The sequence below is a fragment of the Salmo salar genome, chromosome 10 (genome assembly GCF_965601325.2).
Source record: "Salmo salar chromosome 10, fSalSal1, whole genome shotgun sequence".
In the NCBI taxonomy this organism is placed as follows: Eukaryota; Metazoa; Chordata; class Actinopteri; order Salmoniformes; family Salmonidae; genus Salmo; species Salmo salar.
Window position 1 is genome coordinate 75,575,681 of NC_138300.1, and position 25,189 is coordinate 75,600,869.

The window sequence follows — 25,189 nt, forward strand, 5'->3', positions numbered from 1 at the left end:
TTTCAACACCTTGTGGAGTCTATGCCCCGACACAAGGCGGTATTGAATGTCACTGTCTGTCCATGTGTCACTGTCTGTCACATCAAATGTGTCTCTTGACCTGTGTGCACCTACGTTGTAAACCTTCATTCATAGGCTAGGTTGTAGCAACCTCATGATGGGTATAGGGAAAATGTTAGTATCATGTAGTAGCCTAAACCTATCGATGTTACATTTAACTGGGTGAATGGAATATGAATGAGCCTTTCAATCCGCTGTAATAAAAATAAGGCCATGCTCATGAAAAAAAAATGTGTCCTCCATCATCTGAAACGGCACTGACCGCAACTGCAGTGTATGTGATATGAGGAGTGTCGACCAGCGACTGAGGTCCTGCTTAGATTTCTCCAAGGCTGGCTTGAAATTAAAATTGAACAGGTCTTTGAATGTCCGAGTCACATAGATCCCTACATAGGTGAAAGTAATGGGGGCGACCGTGAAAGGAAATGAATCAAAAGATACACAGAGTATACAAAACAAGAACACCTGCTCTTTCCGTGACTTTAGCCTTATTCAGACGGGATACCTTTTACTGGGGGAGCTCAGGTAATGTAATTATGTGTACGAGCACAAATCACCACATCCGTAATTTTAGTCCCGTCTGATTCAGTAGGTTAAATTATTTACTTGTCTGGAAGGTTATTATACCATCCCTTAAAACCTACTGTTTTTCGACAAACGCTTTCGACACGTTGAGGTGTCCATGCCCCAACGAATTGAGGCAGTTCTGAGGGCAAAAGGGTGGGGGGGTGCCGACACATTGCAACTCAATATTAGGAAGGTGTTCCTAATGTTTGGTGTAAACTCAGCGTATATCTATTGCTTCGTTATTGATCGGAAAGAGTATGCTTTTTGTCAAATTGATTTTGTAACCTCAAACATTGACAAAACACGAGATTATATCGAGAACGATTTAAGAATTGAGATAGACGTGATTGGGTCTGAGACACAGAGAGTTTGTGGACCTGTCCTTGATCTATACGTGTTGTCCCCGCGCTGCCTTTTAGGGAGATGCTTAGGGGTTCCATGACTATCTCAAATAGGAGAGCCCTAACAATTTCCTCTATGCAGGGAGAAATATAGTGAGAGGGTGCTGTTAGTACGAACATACAATATGCTTGAGGAGCTGAATACAGGGCCTTTTGTCCAAGAGACAAAAGTAGGGACAAATCTTTCAAGAGCAGTAAAAAGGTATTAAAATGCAATACGGTCAAATGCCATCCAGAGAGATTAGGGCTTCTGGAGTGGGGGAATAATTTGGTGAGTAAATAATATTGAATAAGCGCCGTAGGTTACTGAATGATTAAAGCCTGTCTGGTCGGCGGGGTATTATTGCAGGCATAACCGCTTCTAGTCGGATAGCCAGAGCCTTAGTAAGTATATCTTATAGTCACAGCAAAGCAGACTAACAGGGCAGTAGGCCCCACATTTCAGCAGGTCTTTTTCAGACTGATATTATGGCCTGTGACATGGTTGGGGGGAGTGACCCCTGCTTAAGTTTATTTCTGCGTAGATGTCGCATAATACGGGTGTCTGTTTAGAAGGTCCTCGTCAAAATGTTTGAATTGACCATTGATGCACTTTTGGTCTGAGGTGGTCACACCTGCTGAGGTTGTGATTTCAGGTATTAGGTCAGAGGCTGATGATTGCCTCAGTTGATGGCAAAGAAGTTTACTGGCCAGTTCCTCATGCTCATAGTGGTTTTGTCTGGATTTTAAGTGGAGGTCCTCTGATAAAATTCCATCTGTAATGTGATTCTCTCCTTATAGAGGTCTGCAGATGGCATGGTTGAGTGCCTCTGATCAATGTCGTTTATAAGGTTAGCAAGTTCTGTAAGATGCCCTGACCTGTTATTCATGCCGGCGTTATATGATATGATCTGGCCACTTAGGTACGCTTTCAGCGCTTCCCATAGGGTGCACATTAATGTCTCTGAAAGCCGATTGACCTCAAGGTAAAAATCATTTTGGGCAGATATATACGTATGTGTCCAATTCTTCATCTGAGAAGAGACGTGGATTGAGTCACTAGTGCGTTGTGGGAGAACGTTATCAGGAAAACACAATACCATTACCACTGCGCTGTGGTCTGAGATGACAATACCCTCATAATCAGTGGACCTTAGTATTGGAAGCAACTTGTTGTCTAGAAGGAAACTATCAATTCTGGAATACGTCTGATGGACTGGGGAAAAGAAAGAATATTGTTAAGATGTAGGATTTTTAAATCTCCAAGGGTCTGTTGCACAATATTCCTGGTTAAAATCATGAACAAAACATGCTGATTTAGAAAGGGACCCGGATACCGCTTTAGGGCGATCTAATGTGACACAGTTCAAATCCCCCGCTAGTATAAATCGGTGAGTGTTCATTCAGATCAGGGAGGAGTGGAAAAAAAAACTCCCATAAAAACTGGTCATTGGCCCAATTAGGAGCATAAATACTGGCTAATACAACTGGCATGTTGAATAGTTTGCCCTGCACAATGACAACACATTTGACCTGGTGGTTCAAACGGCACATGTTCCAACTGACAAATTTAGTTGCTGCCCTGCCTAGCCTATTTGGCAATGCCAGAGTAAGGCTATTCAAAACCTTTGAAAACCTCTGCAAGGGGGACTGGGAGGTGAGGAGGTGAGTGGAAGAAAACAACAAAATAGAAAAAAAATGTAACAGAAAAGTAACACATTCACATTGAGAACTAACATGCACAATAACAGCCCAAGTGCTAGCCTCATCTTTACTAGTCCTGTATTAGCGGAGCCGTTTCATTTTTTCAGCATTGCCAGCATGGTCTAGCTGGTTCTGCTGGCCGACCAGCATGGTCTAGCTGGTTCTGCTGGCCAACCAGCATGGTCTAGCTGGTTCTGCTGGCCGACCAGCATGGTCTAGCTGGTTCTGCTGACCGACCAGCATGGTCTAGCTGGTTCAGTTGGCCGACCAGCATGGTCTAGCTGGTTCAGTTGACCGACCAGCATGGTCTAGCTGGTTCAGTTGGCCGACCAGCATGGTCTAGCTGGTTCAGTTGGCCGACCAGCATGGTCTAGCTGGTTCAGTTGGCCGACCAGCATGGTCTAGCTGGTTCAGTTGACCGACCAGCATGGTCTAGCTGGTTCAGTTGACCGACCAGCATGGTCTAGGTGGTTATGCTGGCCGACCAGCATGGTCTAGGTGGTTATGCTGGCCGACCAGCATGGTCTAGGTGGTTACGCTGGCAGACCAGCATGGTCTAGGTGGTTACGCTGGCAGAGCAGCATGGTCTAGGTGGTTACGCTGGCAGACCAGCATGGTCTAGGTGGTTACGCTGGCAGACCAGCATGGTCTAGGTGGTTATGCTGGCAGACCAGCATGATCTAGGTGGTTATGCTGGCCGACCAGCATGGTCTAGGTGGTTATACTGGCAGACCAGCATGGTCTAGCTGGTTATACTGGCAGACCAGCATGGTCTAGCTGGTTATGCTGGCAGACCAGCCTCTGTTGTGTTTTCACTGGTGACCAGCCTTTCACAGTTTCTTTTCCTGGTGATCAGACGTCGGTTGTGTTTTTTCAAGTGAGCAGTAGTGACGGGCAGTTTTGCGAACGATTCGTTATTTTTGAACAACTATTTTCACTGACTCGAGAGCCATGATTTGTTTTTTTTCTGAGTGACACGTACATTTTCGTGGTTCACTTGACCTTCTGGCCGCAATAAATCCTACAGCAGGATTAATACGCAGTCCTCCTCCGGTAACACTGGAGACGTGCTCCGGCCAACAACTGTATGTCATATATGTGCGCAGAGAAGAAGAAAAAAAGAGTTTAGAACTGATAATTGATTGCATGGTGCGAGAATGAATGCAATGCATTTTGACTACTGAATGCTATGATGGACTCAGCTTTGTACACCGAACAAAAATAGAAACTCTCAGGATGGAACAATTGAGTTACAGTTCATGTAAGGAACTCAGTCAACTGAAATAAAGTCATTAGGCCCTAATCTATGGATTCCACATGACTGGGAATACAGAGATGCATCTGTTGGTCGCAGATACCGTGAAAACAAAATGGAGGGGCGTGGATCAGAAAACCAGTCAGTATCTGGTGTGACCACCATTTTGCCTCATGCAACGCGACACATCTCCTTTTGCGTAGAGTTGATCAGGCTGTTGATTGTGGCCAGTGGAATGCTTTCCCACTCCTTTTCAATGGCTGTGCCAATTCTCTATTGTATATTGTCATTGTATATTGTCATTAACTGGAACACGTTGTTGTACACGTCGATCCAGAGCATCCCAAACATGCTCAGTGTGTGACATGTCTGCTATGGAACATTTCTGGTATCTTTTATTTCAGCTCGTGAAACATGGGACCAACACTTTACATGCTGTGTAATGCTCAGTGGACTACTTTTGTGTGTGTGTGTGTGTGTGTGTGTGTGTGGGTGGGTGGGTTACTAGTTCCCGTGGCTATGACTGAGTGTACAAAACATTAAGAACACCTTCCTAATATTTAGTTGCTCCCACCCGTTTGCCCTCAGAACAGCCTCAATTTGTCTGGGCATGGACTTTACAAGGTGTCGAAAGCATTCTACAGGGATGCTGGCCCATGTTGACTCCAATGCTTCCCACAGTTGTCTCAAGATGGCTGGATGTTCTTTGGGTGGTGGACCATTCTTGATACACACGGGAAACTGTTAAGTGCGAAAAACCCAGCAACGTTGTAGTTCTTGACACAAACTGGTGTGCCTGGCACCTACTACCATACCCCTTTCAAAGCCACTTGCATTTTTCTTGCCCATTCACCCTCTAAATGGCACACATACACAATTCATGTCCCAATGGTCTCAATGCTTAAAAATCCTTCTTTAACCTGTCTCCTCCCCTTTATCTACACTGATTGAAGTGGATTTAACAAGTGACATCAATAAGAGATCATAGCTTCCACCTAGATTTACCTGGTCAGTCTGTCATGGAAAGAGCAGGTGTTCTTAATGTTTTGTATACTCAGTGTATGTGACAAGTGGTGGCATCCCCCTACAGGCCCTGGTTACATGTGGTTTTTGTGATCTAATCAAGATGATCCAGCTACAGAAAGTCCCTGTCTACCTCAGTAAGTGGTCAGGAAGATCATCAAAATCAGTCATTTTCATTTTCTACACCGGTCTAAAAATGTGGGCACAATTTTAACACCAGGCATAAAACAGGGCTTCTGTGTGCTATGATGAGTCTGTGCTTTCTGGCTTGTCATTGTTCCCGTGCGTCCTGCAGCTCCACTGAAGGCTTGAGGATTACTTGGCTGTGCACAGACAAAGCCCCCCTTGGAGTTCCTAGTTCCCGTTCCTCCATAAGACAGTCGCCATGGCAACGCACCATTTTTTCCCTGTGAGATTTGGGAGGAGGACCAAGATCTGCAGACTGCAATGCAAAGCTGGCGGGGGGCGCTTCAAGTAGCTTGGCTGTATTGTACAGGGTTCAGTAGGCACCAAACGGAAAAAAAGACCGGGAGGAACTGCTCATTTCTGTTTTCCGTTGCAAAACGTTTTGCAACGGAACCAATCACTGGTTGGATGGAGAGAGGGATTCTTAAAACCTTGTAATACAAACACTTCAGGGTTTATTTGCAGCTCTGAATAACACGGATGCTGTTGCAATGTCAATGTTCAGCATTAAGGAACAAGACAAATTGTTCCCTAAGTTTTCTAGCACATATTATGTTACGATGTCAAATAGCCTGGCTGGCAGATCTGAAGTCAGTCGTACGAGACAGTGCTCTTGTTAGAACATCTCATATCAAAACATGTTATCACTCCTGTACCAGTCTTTAATGAGCAAGTATTAACGATTGTAGTAGTTGTGCAACGTTGTGAATGCTACTCAGATTTATGACCATAAACTGCACGACAGATTGGTGTATTGGCTACACATTATCAGAGTTTGTTCACACTAATCAGTGATTTACAGTAATTCAATCAAATGCATAGACAACCAATCAACGCTAACTCCCTTTGGCCATAAGTCTTGGCACAGTACAGCGGTTGGTTATAGCACAGTGCACTGTTAAGAAGAGGATCAGTATTGTCACATGACCCCAAACCCTACCAAGCTGATCACAATCAAGCACTGAGAGTTTGGTTACTATGGCGCCCATCCACTGTAATAAGTCACTCAAAGCATTGCTTTCATGATGGGATGAAATCACGCACACACACACACGCTTTAAACAGTTACAGGTTGCAATGTGATCAAGTTCGACACAATTCTATAAGCCCGTGGGTCAACAACGCACGGGCACGTAAACAGGTTTATAATATTAATGACGAATGAGAGAGGAAATGTATTAAATACATGGTTCCTTTAATAAAATCTGTCCGAGAATGACATTCAATGGTGGGTTGAAATGATATTGCTGCTTGATACATACAGTACATCACGGAGCACAGTAGTTTAGCATGAGTTATTATTAGCACGACTTAGTTTAACCCGTGTCTTACTTAAACTTCGGCATACAAACCTCTAAGAAGTCTTTTCAGTCCAACATGGTCGTTGTGCTGCATTCAAGTCGTCATCTATCACTACATGGTTACACTCTGGCTGTAGACTACCACAAATGGATGGATTACACTACCGTAGCAGTATAGCATATAGCCGTGTTCCTCCACATCCCGATACAGAGGGAAGACGAGGAAGTAGCAGTATCGGACACATAGAGTATAGGACATGCTGTAGTCTAGGTGTAACAGGCCTAGGTGTCAGGTTGAGGGCTATTAAGTAGAAGGAGTCCCATTGCATATAGTTGCATTGGGATTAGCGCTATAGGTATGCACTAGAACATTCTAAATGTGCATTCCTACCGGGAGTGTAACGTTCTCGGAACATCTGGTGCCATTTAAATTCGACATCTCAAACGGAGTTGGACTAAATCTGGACATTACCTACGGCTCTGAATGGGGATGAGACAGACGGGTCGGTAAGAAGAGGTATTTCTGGGCCGGAGGGGGTTGGGTGGTCTACTTCTTGAACGGCGGGGGAATCTTGATGTCCTGTCCCTTCTCCAGCTTCTTCTCACAGTCGATCAGGTAGTTGACGCCGTCCACCACCGTCTGCACTAGCTGGACCTGATCACACAGAGAGAGTCAGTGGGCGCGTTGAGAGAGAGAGAGAGAGAGAGAGACGCCAGATCTCACGACATCCAGTTAGGTGTTTAACATATCAACTAAGCGCATCGAATGACATAGGCCGAGCAATGTGATGCCCGGCTGCGCAGTCGATGACGTGGCACAGGACCAATGGCTGCTGCAACATCTGCAATGAGGTCTGCCTGGAACGCAGCCACGGTGTGAGTGTTTGAGGTCGACCGCCTTGCAGCCAGAGTGTGCAGAATCACTGATCGACGGTTGATCTTGCATCCCGAACAACTGCCCGTTATGTCGTCAAGATCAGTGATTCGGATTCTGAGCCCTGCTTAAACCGATCACCTCAATCACGCGGACAGAGACTGTGGACGGTCGAGAGTTGTCGCTCTCTCTTGCTCGCTCTCTGTTTCTCACCCTCTTACGCTTTTGTTCTCTCAGTCCCCCGTTCTTTCACTCCCAGACCTTGCATTCCTCACCGATTGGTTCTGGAGAGCCCCCCCCCCCCCCCCACCTTATTGAAATAATCAACCACATCATGATTGGTGTGTGCGTCTAAATGCATGGTTAGCAGAGGATCTACAGGTAAGTGCCAAAATGAAAGGAAACACCGACATAAAGCGTCTTAATAGGGCGTTCGGGCCACTACGAGCGGCCAGAACAGCTTTCAATGCGCCTTGGCATAGATTGTACAAGTGTCTGGTACTCTGCACACATTGTGGCTCTCCAGGACCCACACCAGCAACACACAATACAGAATAGTCCCATTGTCTTCTTTTATCCATGTCACCATCTCGCATGCAGACACAGGCATGACAGCATGACTGGGTACACAAGGGGGTACACAACACACAAACAGAGGCAAGACGGTCTCTCTCCTCAAGACACTGTTCAAGCCTTCCAGTACAACCCATGGCCACATCTCAGTAGTCTAAAATGGCTTCCTCGCTTGTGTCCTCTCATTTACTATACAGGGCTGTAAAAGCAAATGCATTTGGTACTCTTCACCGTATTGTTTTGACCTACCTTCTCAGATTCTGAATAACAGCGTTTGACTTGCCTTCTTAAGCCCTCGGCTCCTAAGGAGCTGAGGCTATTGATGAACGTCCACCATCTCAGTCGGTTCCTGGCAAGTTTTTCCAGGTCGTACCTTAGTTGTAATATCCTCATTTGGGATAATAACAGTTATTGCATTGCCTTGTATTGTAGGCGCAGGTAAAGGAGAGGAGCGGAGACTATGCCATTTTAGACTATTTGAGATGCACCCCGTGTGTGTGTGTGTGTGTGGGGGGGGGGGGGGGGGGTGAAGTTTCCCCTAGTACAGATCTTCCCAATCCAAACTGACTCAAGATTAGTGTCTAAGAGAAACTTCACCCTACACTATCTATTCCTTATTACCTCTGACTGTCCCAGTCTGTCCAGGTTGGAGATGTCAAAGGTGCTGCCCACGGCTGCAGTGTCCACTCCTCCGGTACCTCTCTTCTGCAGACGCAGGTTGTCCAGAATCTTTGCGAAGCGGGGGTCCTGCAGGGGGGGGGGTTACAGACACAAGCTTTTGCAGATGCACCATTGAGAGCATCCTGTTGGGCTGTATCACCGCCTGGTATAGAAACTACACCGCCCGCAACCGCAGGGCTCTCCAGAGGGTGGTGCGGTCAGCCCAACGCATCACCGGGGGCACACTGTCTTCCCTCCAGGACACCTACAACACCCGATGTCACAGGAAGGCCAAAAAGATCATCAAGGACATCAACCAGCCGAGCCACGGCCTGTTCACCCCGCTACCATCCAGAAGGCGAGGTCAGTACAGGTGCATCAAAACTGGGACAGAGAGTCTGAAAAACAGCTTCTATTTCAAGGCCATCAGACTGTTAAATAGCCATCACTAGCCAGCCTCCACCCAGTACCCTGCCCTGAACTTAAGTCACTAGCCGGCCTCCACCCAGTACCCTGCCCTGAACTTAAGTCACTAGCCGGCCTCCACCCAGTACCCTGCCCTGAACTTAAGTCACTAGCCAGCCTCCACCCAGTACCCTGCCCTGAACTTAAGTCACTAGCCGGCTACCACCCAGTTACTCAACCCTGCACCTTAGAGGCTGCTGCCCAATGTACATAGACATGGAATCACCGGTCACTTAAATAATGTAACACTAGTCACTTTAATAATGTTTACATACTGTGTTCTACTGTATTTTAGTCAATGCCACTCCGACATTGCTCATCCTAATATTATATATTTCTTAATTCTTAATAATTCATTTAATAATTCTTAATACTTGTGTGTATTGTTGTGAATTGTTAGATATAACTGCACTGTTGGAGCTAGGAACACAGTCATTTCGCTACACCCGCAATAACATCTGCTAAATATGTGTATGTGACCAATACCATTTGATTTGATTTGATTTTGATGGGGCACAAAATGTAGGAAATGAAGAGATACTATCTGAACTTGTCCAACAGGAAACACTCATTTCCGATGTAAAAACGTTTTGCTAGGGTGTGCCCTCACAAGCACGGCCCTGGTTAGCGAGGGGAGAGGAATGTTCAGAAGACAAATGGGCCTTGAATGACTGGCAAGTGGGGATCTTGTTGGTCGCTGGTGTGAGGGTATAAAGGTTTGTGTGTTTGTGAGTGTGTGAATCTGTATAGGGGCAAGACAAAGATGTATTATCTTAGTAAGAGGTCTTATTAAGAAAAAATGATCTTGAAACAAGATGAATTATCTTACCCCACTTGTGTCAAGCTTTTTTTTTAGGTCAAAATAAGCAACATTATCTGCCAATGTAGTCAGATAATGTATCTTGGTAAGAAAAAAAGTCATTTTAAAATGTATTATCACTCAATACAAGATTGAAAAAAAATCTAGGTAAGACCGTTTTTGCCGTGTATTCTTTTTGAGGCTCCGAGTAGATATTGCAGTGTGTGTGTGTTACCTTGCTGAGCTTGGGCAGGTTGACGTGTACTCCAGCGCGGAGCCCAGTGCCCAGGTTGGAGGGGCAGGTGAGGATGTAGCCCAGTCTCTCATTCCACATGAACTCCCAGCCTTTCTCCTGGATCAGCCTCTCCACCTGACCAAACATTACATGAGAACTTGAGATTAGATGGAAAACTAGATTGCCATTTTATTTCCCCTTGAAATGAAATTTTTCTTGCAAACATAGACTGTCGATCAGCAGCCATACAGTGATCGGGGGTGTGGGGGTGTGAACCTTTGTCTTGTCCAGACATGTATGATCTTCGAAAAACCAAGGTTCTTGTACGCTACCATGTTTTATTGTGGGTCCTTCACATGGACTGTCAACTGTGGGACCTTATATATACACTGCTCAAAAAAATAAAGGGAACACTAAAATAACACATCCTAGATATGAATGAATGAAATAATCTTATTAAATACATCTTATTTACATAGTTGAATGTGCTGACAACAAAATCACACAAAAATAATCAATGGAAATCCAATTTATCAACCCATGGAGGTCTGGATTTGTAGTCACACTCAAAATTAAAGTGGAAAATCACACTACAGGCTGATCCAACTTTGATGTAATGTCCTTAAAACAAGTCAAAATGAGGCTCAGTAGTGTGTGTGGCCTCCACGTGCCTGTATGACCTCCCTACAACGCCTGGGCATGCTCCTGATGAGGTGGCGGATGGTCTCCTGAGGGATCTCCTCCCAGACTTGGACTAAAGCATCCGCCAACTCCTGGACAGTCTGTGGTGCAACGTGGCGTTGGTGGATGGAGCGAGACATGATGTCCCAGATGTGCTCAATTGGATTCAGGTCTGGGGAATGGGCGGGCCAGTCCATAGCATCAATGCCTTCCTCTTGCAGGAACTGCTGACACACTCCAGCCACATTAGGTCTAGCATTGTCTTGCATTAGGAGGAACCCAGGGCCAACCACACCAGCATATGGTCTCACAAGGGGTCTGAGGATCTCATCTCGGTACCTAATGGCAGTCAGTCTACCTCTGGCGAGCACATGGAGGGCTGTGCGGCCCCCCCACAGAAATGCCACCCCACACCATGACTGACCCACCGCCAAACCGGTCATGCTGGAGGATGTTGCAGGCAGCAGAACATTCTCCACGGCGTCTCCAGACTCTGTCACGTCTGTCACGTGCTCAGTGTGAACCTGCTTTCATCTGTGAAGAGCACAGGGCACCAGTGGCGAATTTGCCAATCTTGGTGTTCTCTGGCAAATGCCAAACGTCCTGCACGGTGTTGGGCTGTAAGCACAACCCCCACCTGTGGACGTCGGGCCCTCATACCACCCTCATGGAGTCTGTTTCTGACCGTTTGAGCAGACACATGCACATTTGTGGCCTGCTGGAGGTCATTTTGCAGGGCTCTGGCAGTGCTCCTCCTGCTCCTCCTTGCACAAAGGCGGAGGTAGCGGTCCTGCAGCTGGGTTGTTGCCCTCCTACGGCCTCCTCCACGTCTCCTGATGTACTGGCCTGTCTCCTGGTAGCGCCTCCATGCTCTGGACACTACGCTGACAGACACAGCAAACCTTCTTGCCACAGCTCGCATTGATGTGCCATCCTGGATGAGCTGCACTACCTGAGCCACTTGTGTGGGTTGTAGACTCCGTCTCATGCTACCACTAGAGTGAAAGCACCGCCAGCATTCAAAAGTGACCAAAACATCAGCCAGGAAGCTGAGGAACTGAGAAGTGGTCTGTGGTCACCACCTGCAGAACCACTCCTTTATTGGGGGTGTCTTGTTAATTGCCTATAACTTCCACCTGTTGTCTATTCCATTTGCACAACAGCATGTGAAATGTATTGTCAATCAGTGTTGCTTCCTAAGTGGACAGTTTGATTTCACAGAAGTGTGATTGACTTGGAGTTACATTGTGTTGTTTAAGTGTTCCCTTTATTTTTTTGAGCAGTGTATATATATGGTATGTACTTCAGGAAAGTATTCAGACCCCTTGACTTTTTCCACATGTCGTTACGTTACAGCCTTATTCTAAAATGGATGAAAACAATTTATAATCCTCAGCAATCTACACACCATACCCCGTAATGACAAAGCGAAAACAGGTTTTTAGACATTTTTGCAGACGTATAAAACATTGAAGTATTTTTATATATATATATATATATATATATATATATATATATATATATATATATATATATATATATATATATATAGACCCTTTGCTATAAGACACAAAATTGACGTCAGGTGCATCCTGTTTCCATTGATCATCCTTGAGATGTTTCTACAACTTGATTGGAGTCTGATTGGAAAAGCACACACACCTGTCTATATAAGGTCCCACAGTTGGCAGTGCATGTCAGAGCAAAAAACCAAGCCACGAGGTCGAAGGAATTGTCCTTAGAGCTCAGAGACAGGATTGTGTCACGGCACAGATCTGGGGAAGGGTAACCAAAACATTTCTGCAGCATTGAAGGTCCCCAAGAACGCAGTGGCCTCCATCATTCTTAAATGGATGAAGTTTGGAACCGCCAAGACTCTTCCTAGAGCTGGCCGCCCGGCCAAACTGAGCAATCGGGGGAGAAGGGCCTTTGTCAGGGAGGTGACCAAGAGCCCGATGGTCACTCTGACAGAGCTCTAGAGTTCCTCTGTAGAGATGGGAGAACCTTCCAGAAGGACAACCGTCTCTGCAGCACTCCACCAATCAGGCCTTTATGGTAGAGTGGCCAGACGGAAGCCGTTCCTCAGTAAAAGGCACATGACAGCCCGCTTGGAGTTTACCAAAAGGTACCTAAAGACTCTCAGACCATGAGAAAGAAGATTCTCTGGTCTGATGAAACCAAGATTGGACTCTTTGGCCTGAATGCCAAGTGTCATGTCTGGAGGAAACCTGGCACCATCCCTACGGTGAAGTAGGGAGGTGGCAGCATCATGCTGTGGGATGTTTTTCAGCGGCAGGGAGTGGGAGACTAGTCAGGATCAAGGCAAAGATGAACGGCGCAGAGTACAGAGAGAACCTTGATGAAAACCTGCTCCAGAGCGCTCTGGACCGCAGGAGTGGCTTTGGGACAAGTCTCTGAATGTCCTTGAGTGGCCCAGCCAGAGCCCGGACTTGAACCCGATCAAACATCTCTGGAGAGACCTGAAAATAGCTGTGAAGCAATGCTCCCCATCCAACCTGACAGAGCTTGAGAGGATCTGCAGAGAAGAATGGGAGAAACTCCCCAAATACAGGTGTGCGAAGCTTGTAGCGTCATACCCAGGAAGACTCCAGGCTTTAGTCGCTGCCAAAGGTGCTTCAACAAAGTACTGAGTAAAAGGTCTGAATACTTATGTAAATGTTATTTTTCAGTTTTTATTTTTAATAAATGAGCAAAACAATCTAAAAACCTGTTTTTGCTTTGTCATTATGGGATATTCTGTGTAGATTGATGAAGGAAAAAAACGAATTTGATACATTTCAGAATAAGGCTGTAACATAACAAATTTGGAAAAAGTCAAGGGGTCTGAATACTTTCCGATGGCACTGTAGACAGGTGTGTGCCTTTCCAAATCATGTCCAATCAATTGAATTTACCACCGGTGGACTCCAATCAAGTTGCAGAAACATCTCAAGGATGATCAATGGAAACAGGATGCACCTGAGCTGAATTTAGAGTCTCATAGCAAAGGAGTCTGAATACTTATGCAAATAAGGTATTTCTGTTTTTTATTTGTCATAAATTTGCAAACATTTCTAAAAAACAGTTTTTGCTTTGTCATTATCGGGTATTGTGTGCAGATTGATGAGGAAAATGTTTTATTTAATTCATTTTAGAATTAGGCTGGGGGTCTGAATGCTTTCCCAAAGTACTGTGGTAATATCTGTGTGTATTTCTGAGTGTGTGTAGTGTAGTCATTGCTTCTGTTTGGCCATTACTACTGTTCAATAACAGTCCTTGCTTTAACAAATTGGCGTCTCCTGCATCTAATGAGGAACTTGGAACAATTAGATAAATAACTAAAGTGTGTGAGTGTGTGTGCACCTCTTTCAGGCCTGTGCAGAAGCGGTCAAACACTCTCTTCATGTTGCCTCCCTTCTCCATAGAGATGACCCTGGTGTGATCCTCTTCATTGATCCAGATGAGGAAGGTCTTCGTGTTGTTGTGCCTGGGTTTGGTACAAATGAGTGGAGACGGTTTAAAAATCACAAAAACACTCTCTTAAATCAATACTTCAATTGATATTGAAATCAACGGATCCCACCACTGCCACCAGCATACGTAGACTATTTTGGAGGAGCTGATCTCAACCATTGATATCGATGCTTTTCCTTAATGTTGGTGAAAAGAAACACAGTGCTTGGATAATGGATTGAGTTAGACAATATCAATACGACTAAGAGATCATTTTCCTATTCTCCATTGCACCAGCTAGAGTTGATGTTCCGGGTTCCATTTACCATACATGTACCTACTTTATAACTTCATGCACAAAACACTGAGGTGATGGTCGCCGTATACAGTATTGCCATATGCGCAATAATCTCACAGTAATGCATTGTTATGCATGCAGTATTGCCATATACACAATAATCTCATAGTAATGCATACAGTATTGTCATATACGCAATAATCTCACAGTAATGCATTGTTATGCATGCAGTATTGCCATATATGCAATAATCTCATAGTAATGCATACAGTATTGTCATATACGCAATAATCTCACAGTAATGCATTGTTATGCATACAGTAATGCCATACAATTAATAATCTCATTGTAATGCATTGTTTTGAATTGCATTCGGTAAAAACGGACTTCCTAAAAACAATTAGAGAAAGTAATGGATAGGTCTGGAGCCAGGAGAGCGGAGGGCAGGATGAAAGGAGGAGAGCTGTCAAACGGAGAGAGAGAGAGGGTGAATTATAAAGAAAGCTGGTGATCGATGCTGGAGCAGCACCAGGCTATTTCTGGACACCAGGCTATTTCTGGGCACCGGCTGAAACTCAATGTGGAGAGGGCATTGTTTGCAGGGCCATAGCCAGGTTCTGAGTTTTAGCGAGGTCTTGAGGGGGGGGGGGGGGTGAGAGGGGGGGGTTAACTTTCTTATAAACGTAAAGAAAGTTGAAGCTCATTTCCTGCATTTCTATACAATTTACAAACTCTAAAATGTCATTTGGAGAAAACAAGCAAAAATGACTCCAGCCCCACATTGGTTGCTGTACTTCATTTACCTCAGTCAATCTACAAACACATTGCCAATTGACTTTTCCCACATGTTGTTATGTTGTAGCCTGAATTTAAAATGAATTAAATTGACATTTTTTTTTTGTCACTGGCCTATAAACAATACCCCATAATGTCAAAGTGGAGTTATGTTTTCAGAAATTTGTACAAATGAATTCAAAAATAAAGATGAAATGTCTTGAATCAATAAGTATTCAACCCATTTGTTATGGTAAGCCTAAATAAGTTCAGGAATACAAATGTGCTTAACAAGTCACATAATTAGTTGCATGGACTATGTGTGCAATAATAGTGTTTAACATGATTTTTGAATGACTCTCTCATCTCTTTACGCCACACATACAACGATCTGCAAGGTCCCTCAGTCGGGCAGGTAGCCTAAGGGTAAGCGCATTGGGCCAGTGACCGAAAGGTTGCTTGGATCGAATCCTGAGCTGACAAGGTAAAAAAAAAAAAATTGTTGTTCTGCACCTGAACAAGGCAGTTAACCCATAGTTCCCCGGGAGGCCGTCATTGTAAATAAGAATTTGTTCTTAACTGACTTGCCTAGTTAAATAAAGGTTAAATAAAAAATACATTTAAAAAAAGCTGTGAATTTCAAACAGATTCAACCATAAAGACCAGGGAGGTTTTACAACGCAGCCCGCTATCTAAACTTCTAGTTATCATGGCCGAATTACTGACTCGTAAAGAAGTTCAGATATTGCATATACCTTTGAGCATGGTGAAGTTATTAACACTTCGGATGGTATATAAATACACCCAGTCACTACAAAGATAATAGCGTCCTTCCTAATTAAGTTGCCGGAGAGGCCAATGGTGACTAAAACAGTTACAGAGTTTAATGGCTGAGATAGGAGAAAACTGAGAATGGGTCAATGACATTGTAGTTACTCCACAATACTAACTTAATTGACATAGTGAAAAGAAGGAAGCCTGTACAGAATAAACGTTTTACAAAACATGCATCCTGTTTGCAACAAGGCACTAAAGTAATACTGCAAAAAAAACGTGGCAAAGAAATGAACGTTGTGTTCTGAATACAGTCTTATGTTTGGGGCAAATCCAATACAACACATTACTGAGTACTACTCTCCATATTTTCAAGCACAGTGGTGGCTGCATCATGTTATGGGTATGCTTGTAATCATTAAGGACTGGGGAGTTTCAGGATAAAAAAAATTATGGACCAGACACTGGGAAATTAATTTATCTTTCAGCAGGCCAATAACATAAAACACAAGACCAAATCTACACTGGAGTTGCTTACCAAAAAGATTAGACTTAAATCTACTTTAAAATCTATGGCAAGACCTGAAAAGACTTACCCAGAAAGACGCACAGCTGTAGTCGCTGACAAAGGTGCTTCTATAAAGTACAGACTCAGGGGTGTGAATACTTATGTAAATTAGATATTTCTGTATTTCATTTTCAATAAATACATTTGCTTTACAGATTCTATTTTTTGTTGTTGCAGTTTTACAGCTAATTTCCTGCAATTCTACACATTTTGCCATGCCTTATGCCACGTTCATATGATACCTGAGCAAGAGTGACTAGCTAAAGCAATGGGGGCCCCCTGGAGGTCAGGGCCCCAGGGCATGTGCCCTGCGTGCCCGGTCAGTAATTCACCCATGATAACTAGAAGTTTAGATAGCTGGCTAGACTAACTAGACTCATTTACCAATTTAAAACATTTGAACTGACATGGGCTAATTGAGTGACTTCCTATTAGGTTTCCATCCAATTGGCAACAGATTGTAATGTGAATATTCTCAAATCCGCATTAAAAACAATAAGCGTGTTTTCTCCTCCAAAGATGTTTCCATCAAATTGGCTCGTTGCAGATTAAAGGCTGTGTGTGATGAGGTAGTGCACATAAAATACCTTTTGCATTTTCAACTCTACTGATGGTTTTTGTCACAGAAAAAAATGTCATTATATAGCAAGTGTGCCCACTCTGGTATTAGCAAGTGAGCGCACTGTTACCTGCACACTGTTGGCTAGAGTGCACCTGTAGCCTACCGGATGAGATTATTATTATTATCATGGACAAAAGAGCAAGATTACTTCTATTTGACGGGCAGCCAAGCATCGATTATCATGTCACCAGAATAAGACCCTCAATATTTATTGGAAAGGAGCATCAAGCTCATCACCTTGCACTTTCACCACCCTGTGAAGTTCATCGTCATTTATTGAATCTATTGCCTAATAAACGGCATTCTTTCCCAACAAATCAGTGGGAGGACTCCAAGTTAACTTTGATAGGATGGTTATTATATAAATATTTGCGCATAAAAGCGTTTCCGCTGATATTTCCCGCATAATTCATTTCACTGATACTAAACAAATCCCACCTTGTCTAGCGTATTTTGTTTTGTCGACATTTTGTCAGAATATATGCGCGAACAGTATCAACTGGGAAGCATACAGTAAGCTATAGTAGTACGGTGGCCCTAGAGCAAATTAGGGTTAAGTGCCTTGCTCAAGGACACGTCGACAAGGTGAAAACTCTGTTGACTCGGTATTCGACCTTTCGGTTACCCGACCAACACTAACTGCTGAACTACATGCCACTAATGCACGTTTAAGGCTCAATCTAGAGGAGCTACAAGCTAGTGGGCATTATTTTGCTAGAAGGGTCATGGTGATGTGTAGCATGAACTGTATGCAAATAACTGTGCAACAATGAAAATCACCTCTCACTGTTATGACTGTTAATGACCACTAAGGGTCCGTATCTATAACTAACAGGTGCTTACCAGATACCGCGTGCGTCTGGCCAATCACGAGCCATCCCCGAACAGGTCAGCAGAGGAGACACGGGTTTGTCAAACAGGAAGTGGTCCTGTGTCAACATAGTAGAGACAGGAGATGCTGTATTAATGAAAGTGGAGCAATATCAATGTCCCCTAAAAAAAATCCTTGCTATTATTTCCCTTTTCTCACTCTCCTTTATGTCCTTACAACACGTAAAATGGATTGGCCTCTTGACTCACGTCAATGAGCTGCTGCTGCTCCTGGTCTGTCATGTGGGTGAGGCTGTAGTAGGTCCCTGCCAGGTCCCCCTTCAGGCCAGCCAGGGCGTCAACCACCACCCTCTCCACCTCGCGGCGTTCTGCCCGGGTACACGCCGGGGGCAGGCTCAGCCCCCTGATGCTACGGCCAGTCCTGACCCGCGACGACAGCACGTAGCGCTCGTCAAAGTTGCCAGACGTGAGCTGCAAACGGAGAGAAATAGAGCAATAATGAATGCCGTTTCGTAAACAGTATCACAACACCAACATTGATGGAGGAAATTTGTGAATGATCTATGATCCCCAAAGAGCAAAAGGGTTTAAGCCAAGTTAAGACATGATTGTTTCGATATTTTGTTCCCTTAACAAATGAGTTGTATGCCATATAATTAATTGTAGCTAACAATATATTCACTTAACATAACATTCCAGTATGCGCAATGGATGTACTGCATAATTGTATAATATTAGCTGGTATAACTGATTAGTGTAGTGCATTGACTGTATATGAATGGACAAAGACAGCGTCACACCATTCATTGCTATGTGACGACTCAATGGCGCAATTGAAGCTCAGGAAGTCTGTTTTATCTGGGTAAGAGTTCTCACGGGTGGGATTCTCAAGACATAACATTTGCAGCTTGAGCTACTCCAGGAAGTGATGTTGCAAGCTGTGACCAGGGGAGAACGACTGCCCCATCTCATGGAGCATCACAAGTTGAAGCCCAACCGGGTTACTGCAGGCTGCAACTAAGCTATCCTTATAACTTATCCTGTGTGCGATTTTAAAATAAATCGGTTCAAGGACATACATCTGGTGTAATAGAAGCAATTATTGATACCATGATTGTCTTCGAATTTGGTCTTTATTTGCATGAAGATCGACCACGAAGATTGCCATTTCCCCATTGACTATAATGGGGGACCCTGCTTTATTAAAACAACAGCCTCGGTCGGCCTTCATGGCTTCACTGAAAGGAGGCAGTCGTTCTCCTCTGGTGTAGTGTCCAGCGAGTAAATCTGTCCACCTTCTAAATGTTAGATAACTTCACTATCACACCTAGGCGGCATCCCAAATGGCATCCTACTCCCTGTGTAGTGCACTACTTTTGACCAGGGCCTGCACCCTATTCCCTATGGGGTCTGGTCAAAAGTAGAGCACGATCCAAGGAATAGGGCGCCATTTGGGACGCAATCCCCACACTGTTGTTTTCAGTGAGGTTGCATCTCTATACCTTGCTGGAGTCCAAGTCGGTGGGATGGGTCATAATCTGAGGGTCGTAGCCATTGTGCCGCTCCTTGATGACTGGGTCAAGGAGGTCTGCAAACACCTGAAACCCCAACATCCACATCAGAAGTCTGACCATATAACATCATCATATAGCCTACAACAGTTGTCACACCTAAGCTGAAAGGATGGGAGTTCTTTAAATGATCATTGTCACTTTATAAACTACTAGACGGGCTTACGGTATAGTATTGTAATACAGTTTAGTTAAGCAATAAGGCCAGAGGGGGTGTGGTATATGGGCAATTTTAATTTTATTTAACTAGGCAAGTCAGTTAAGAACAAATTCTTATTTTCAATGATGGCCTTGTTCAGGGCAGAACGACAGATTTGTACCTTGTCAGCTCAGGGATTTGAGCTTGCAACCTTTCGGTTACTAGCCCAACACTCTAACCACTAGGCTACCCTGCCGCCAATGTCCACTCACTGGGCGGGGAAATAATGCAGACCACAGTCATAGCCACATGATGAGACAGAACATCATCTGCATACGAGTGAGGAAAATAATAATGATATCACTTTTTATTTTGAGAACTTTTCAAGTTCATAGCAAGCAATGAGATCCCAAATGACGGTCTCCTTTATCGCAAAACCAGCACCCCACTGGTGCTTTGGAAGTGGGTCTCAGTCTAAAACAGAACTTGAGGCTTGGATGTGCCTGTTCTCCATTGTCAGATTAAGAAGTGGCTGGGATTGTAATAGAATGTGGTCCATGAACCATTGCGCTCGCTACTGATCATTTTAGATGCCAAAAGTGTTATATAGGCCACAGGGTAGTCATTCATTCTCAATGCCTCTGAGATAAATGTAGACCATTGACTAAATTGGCTATTTATGGCTAAAGCGATTGCTTTTCTTTGTCGTTAAATATGCTCCACAACTTGACCTTCAACCATAAATTCAGGGGGTGTCTGAAAATGTTACTAGCTGTCAAATCCTTTCTTCCTCCCCGTGCTCATTTCCCAAAATCCTCATCTTCCTCTCAAAGCTCATTGGAGGATGAGGTCCAAAGGAGGGACTTCAGATCCACTCCTCCTACTCTTTGAGAGAACAAACAAAGCCTATGGTTTCACTACACTGACCTTGAACTACTGCCTCCAACTAATTCCCCTTGCTCTGACCTCGTATGACTCCTCGTCCCCTGCCACCATGCCCACAGTCTTGATGAAGGGGTGCCCGGGGTTGTCCACGCCAGTCTGGATGGCCTGGTCCAGGGAGTACCCGTTGGGCGTGGTCTTGTCCACCAGCTTGGCATAGATGGCTGGGGTCAGGTGGCTGGCCATGCAGTTGTTGTGCTTGCGTAGGTCCGGGTACTCCGCACTGTCAGGACACAGTCAGTCACTCACCAAAAAATTGCTATATCACTGTAACTGAGAAACAACAACAAGGACAGTTTAAAATTCTACATGAAATTGGAAATGTGCACGACTATTTAGCGTTCATTATTATGATGCTCCTGAGAATTATAACCTAAGACTCACTGCAAGTCAACACCTACACAGATTTCCATCTATGTCTCTGATTGTTAAGAGCTAGCTATAATTATCGGTTGGTTACCTGTGATTTTCTTTGACATAGCCTTACCACTAGGCTTTTGGCATGTACTGCGTGTCTTCACCGACGACATAACAGTGTATAGTAGCCAAACATGATACAATCTGGTCACACCAGAAGTTGAGCATTCTTTGGAAATCGACTATCCAATCATTCTTAATACACATGCATGCAATCCGATTTTCCAGTTGAGCATTTTGCCTACAGCAGTGTTGGGTTTGCGCTCGATTCTGCCTATCATTAGGCTATCATTAGGCCTATAAAGTCACAAAAGCTGATTTTTCCCTGACCCCATGCAGGTCATACAAGGTCACATCTAGACAATTCCACCATGGTTCTGGAAAAAAAAAACTCTCATCAACAACTCAATTAGAACATATCAATGTGGCCTAGTATTTGTTGGCATTGGCATTGTTGGCATTCAGAGAATGATTTAGAAAATATGCATATTTAATTCTTTATATCTATATTAATTATTCATCATTAGGCATAAAGAACATGTGGTACAATATAAGTTAAATATATATCGAGAATAAACAGGCCTAGGTCGGTTATAATGTTCACACATAGGTTCGTTTATGATCGAAAGACTCGAAATACCACATTCGTCTCCCAGTCGCTGGCATTGCTTTGATAGTGAAATGATTTCACCGAGGTCAGCATAATATTCACGTATTAGGCTACTCTATCTAAATCCTTAATGACAGTATGGCAATACGCTCTCGCACCTGACATGGCTGAACTGAAAATGTCCATATACAGCAGGAAAGGGCGTCGTGGTTTACCTGGCGGGGTACACTCTCCGTGATTGCGCTCCGGCGGTGACACTTTCACGATTGAGCAGAAAGCCCGCTGTCAAAGACCCGGCTCCAATTAATGACAGAATCCTCACATTTCGTTTGGAGGACAACATCCTGGCGAAGTTGTTTGCCATTCTTTAATTTCCACAGTTCAAGAGGCAGGGATGGATGAAAGGGAGCCTTGCTGATGCCGAGCGTCTAAAAAGAAGGGATGCAATCAGAGAGAATGGATGAGTGAGACTGGAATAGAGGAAGACTGCGTGGTGTGAATGCTAAGGGGTCCAAGAGAATACAGCAATAGACGAAGCCACCTACACTACACTAAAGGAGCTGTAGGCTACGCTGGATTCTGTCTGTATTTCCCCCCTCCCATAGGCCTACACACTGGACACATAATTACTTCATTTAGTTGTGGCTAGACCGTGAAAGCAGGGTGCAAAGTGCATCTGTGGATTTTTGAATATACTCACGGACAAACGTCCCACAACTACAAGTAACCATGCAATGCGTCATGGATGGGTGTAGTAGGCTATAGCAAGCGCTATAGTTGAATCATTCATGTGAAATTCGAGCAAATCGATAACTCTTGACATTTCCTTAATTGGATTATCAATCAATGTATTGGGGGTTTGGGTTCGCGTAATTACCGACCAGGCAGCATGTATTGCAGGAACCAAGAGTTTAGAAAGGGGCTGATTTTTTTTTTACCAGGGATTAAGGACAAGTATAGTGACTAAATACCTTCCTTTTGAGATACACAACTTTTAAAGAGGCGTAGAAAAGCATACAGCCCTATTCAGCTACAGCCTAATTCAACTGAATATATAGGCTAGGCTATGAAAGGGAATATTATTACAGTACTGTATTGCCTTAAGATATCATTTTATGGTATTTAAACAGGCTTTATTGAGTGGAAATCCCTCTTAAAACGATCTGCATGGTTACCTACTTTATTCCATCATGTGGAGAAAAAAAACAAGAGCATTACTGTAGAAAACCAAAGGCATTATTCTGAGGGAGACTTGTAGGAAAGGCTATTTAGTAGGGGATAATTCAGTGATCAAGACATGAAATGAGGAAATAGCAAGCTTACATGGGTTATCTGATCAAAGTTCACAGGAGGAAATTATGCAAGAGGTGTTTTATATACAGGCCTATGGCAATTCCATTGCAGGATAGATGATTGCATAACATATGCTTTTGCAATATAAGTTAGCTCATATTATTAAAAGACAAAACGCATATGCTACATGACCAAAAATATGTGGACACCTGCTCGTCGAACATCTCATTCCAAAATCATGTGCATTAATATGTAGTTGGTCCCCCCTTTGCTGCGATAACAACCTCCACTCTTCTGGGAAGGCTTTCCGCTAGATGTTGGAACATTGCTGTGGAGACTTACTTCCATTCTGCCACAAGAGCATTAGTGAAGTCGGGCACTGATATTGGGCGATTAGGTAAGGCTCGCAGTCGGCGTTCCAATTCATCCCAAAGGTGCTCGATGGGGTTGAGGTCAGGGCTCTGTGCAGGCTTGTCAAGTTCTTCCACACCGATCTTGACAAACTATTTCTGTATGAACCTCGCTTTGTGCACGGGGGCATTGTCATGCTAAAACAGGAAAGGTTCTTCCCCAAACTGTTGCCACAAAGTTGGAAGCACAAAATCGTCTAGAATGTCATTGTATGCTGTAGCGTTAAGATTTCCTTTCACTGGCACTAAGGGGACTAGCCCGAACCATGAAAAACAGCCCCAGACCATTATTCCACCTGCACCAAACTTTACAGTTGGCACTATGCATTGGGGCACCAAGCATTCTGCTGGCATCCGCCAAACCCAGATTCATCCGTCAGACTGCCAGATGGTGGAGCGTGATTCATCACTCCAGAGAACGTGTTTCCACTGCTCCAGAGTACAATGGCTGCAAGCTTTACACCACTCAGGTCGACTCTTGGCATTGCACATGGTAACCTTAGGCTTGTTCAGCCACGGAAACCCATTTCATGAAGCTTCCGACGAACAGTAACAGTTCTTGTGCTGACGTTGCTTCCAGAGGCAGTTTGGAACTCGGTAGTGAGCATGGCAACCGAGGACAGACGATTTTTACGCCCTACACGCTTCAGCATTCGTTGGTCCTATTCTGTGAGCTTGTGTGGCTTACCATTTTGCGGCTGAACTGTTGTTGCTCCTAGACATTTTCACTTCACAATAACAGCTCTAGCAGGGCAGAAATTTGACAAACTGACTTGTTGGAAAGGTGGCATCCTATGATGGTGCCACGTTGAGTCACTGATCTCTTCAGAAAGGCAATTCTACTGCCAATGTTTGTCTATGGAGATTGCATGGCTACGTGCTCAATTTTATACACCTGTTAGCGACGGGTGTGGCTGAAATAGCCAAATCTACTAAATATTTGGTGTAACTGCAATAAATAATAATCGTTAAACATAATACAGTACAGAAACAATTGCAATTGAGTTAACATTCATGGAAAACCAATTCTAAAAATGTGTACATTTATACCTTGGAAGTCAATTCTTGTGGCACACTACAGATGTAAAATATATGCAGGATAGTCTCACCTTGTTGCAGTACCCAGGTACTGGATGGCACTGCCCGTTGATGCCTTTGGCTGCCTGGCAGACCTGTGAGAGGCGTGGTGTCTCCTTATCTCCCTTAGAGTTGATTGTGCCTACCAGAGCACCTGATACACACATTATGACTAAGACTTTACATGCGCCCCTCCCCCCAGTACCATAATATCTACCCTGAATGTAATATATATATATATATATATATATAATCAGTCTATCATTGTAATGGTAGGTTTATTTGAACAGCGAGAGACAGAATAACAACAGCAAAAAATCCAGAAAAAAACGCATGTCAAAAATGTTATAAATTGATTTGCATTTTAATGAGGGAAATAAGTATTTGACCCCCTCTGCAAAACATGACTTAATACTTGGTGGCAAAACCCTTGTTGGCAATCACAGAGGTCAGACGTTTCTTGTAGTTGGCCACCAGGTTTGCACACATCTCAGGAGAGATTTTGTCCCACCCCTCTTTGCAGATCTTCTCCAAGTCATTAAGGTTTCGAGGCTGACGTTTGGCAACTCGAACCTTCAGCTCCCTCCACAGATTTTCTATGGGATTAAGGTCTGGAGACTGGCTAGGCCACTCCAGGACCTTAATGT

At 44.1% G+C, this 25,189-nt stretch overlaps 1 protein-coding gene across 2 annotated transcripts; it reads right to left on the reverse strand.

Annotated features, from left to right (window-relative positions):
- Positions 1-6,349: 6,349 nt before the first annotated feature.
- On the reverse strand, positions 6,350-24,690 carry LOC106561094 (creatine kinase U-type, mitochondrial). 2 transcript variants are annotated; one of them, XM_082957168.1, is made up of 10 exons: positions 24,575-24,690; positions 21,978-22,190; positions 20,760-20,958; positions 19,586-19,681; positions 18,333-18,554; positions 18,096-18,181; positions 14,127-14,250; positions 10,083-10,217; positions 8,545-8,670; positions 6,350-7,131 (listed from the first exon to the last, which is right to left on the reverse strand). In XM_082957168.1, the coding sequence occupies exons 2-10, from the start codon at positions 22,124-22,126 to the stop codon at positions 7,024-7,026; spliced, it is 1,245 nt and encodes a 414-aa protein (XP_082813294.1). In that variant the 5' UTR covers positions 22,127-22,190; positions 24,575-24,690; the 3' UTR covers positions 6,350-7,023. The 2 variants fall into 2 exon arrangements, with proteins under 2 accessions (XP_082813294.1, XP_082813295.1); XM_082957169.1 differs by lacking the exon at positions 24,575-24,690 and adding an exon at positions 24,516-24,534.
- Between the last annotated feature and the right edge of the window lie 499 nt (positions 24,691-25,189).

What these genes read in the sequence shown, in the direction of transcription:
- LOC106561094 (XM_082957168.1), bottom strand. Translation starts at nt 22,126, where the DNA reads ATGGCAAACAACTTCGCCAGGATGTTGTCCTCCAAACGAAATGTGAGG. An exon ending in GGGACGAGGAGTCATACGAG is followed by an intron (nt 19,682 to 20,759) that starts GTCAGAGCAAGG and finishes TTGGGGTTTCAG; the next exon opens with GTGTTTGCAGACCTCCTTGA. An exon ending in AGCAGCAGCAGCTCATTGAC is followed by an intron (nt 18,182 to 18,332) that starts GTGAGTCAAGAG and finishes ATGTTGACACAG; the next exon opens with GACCACTTCCTGTTTGACAA.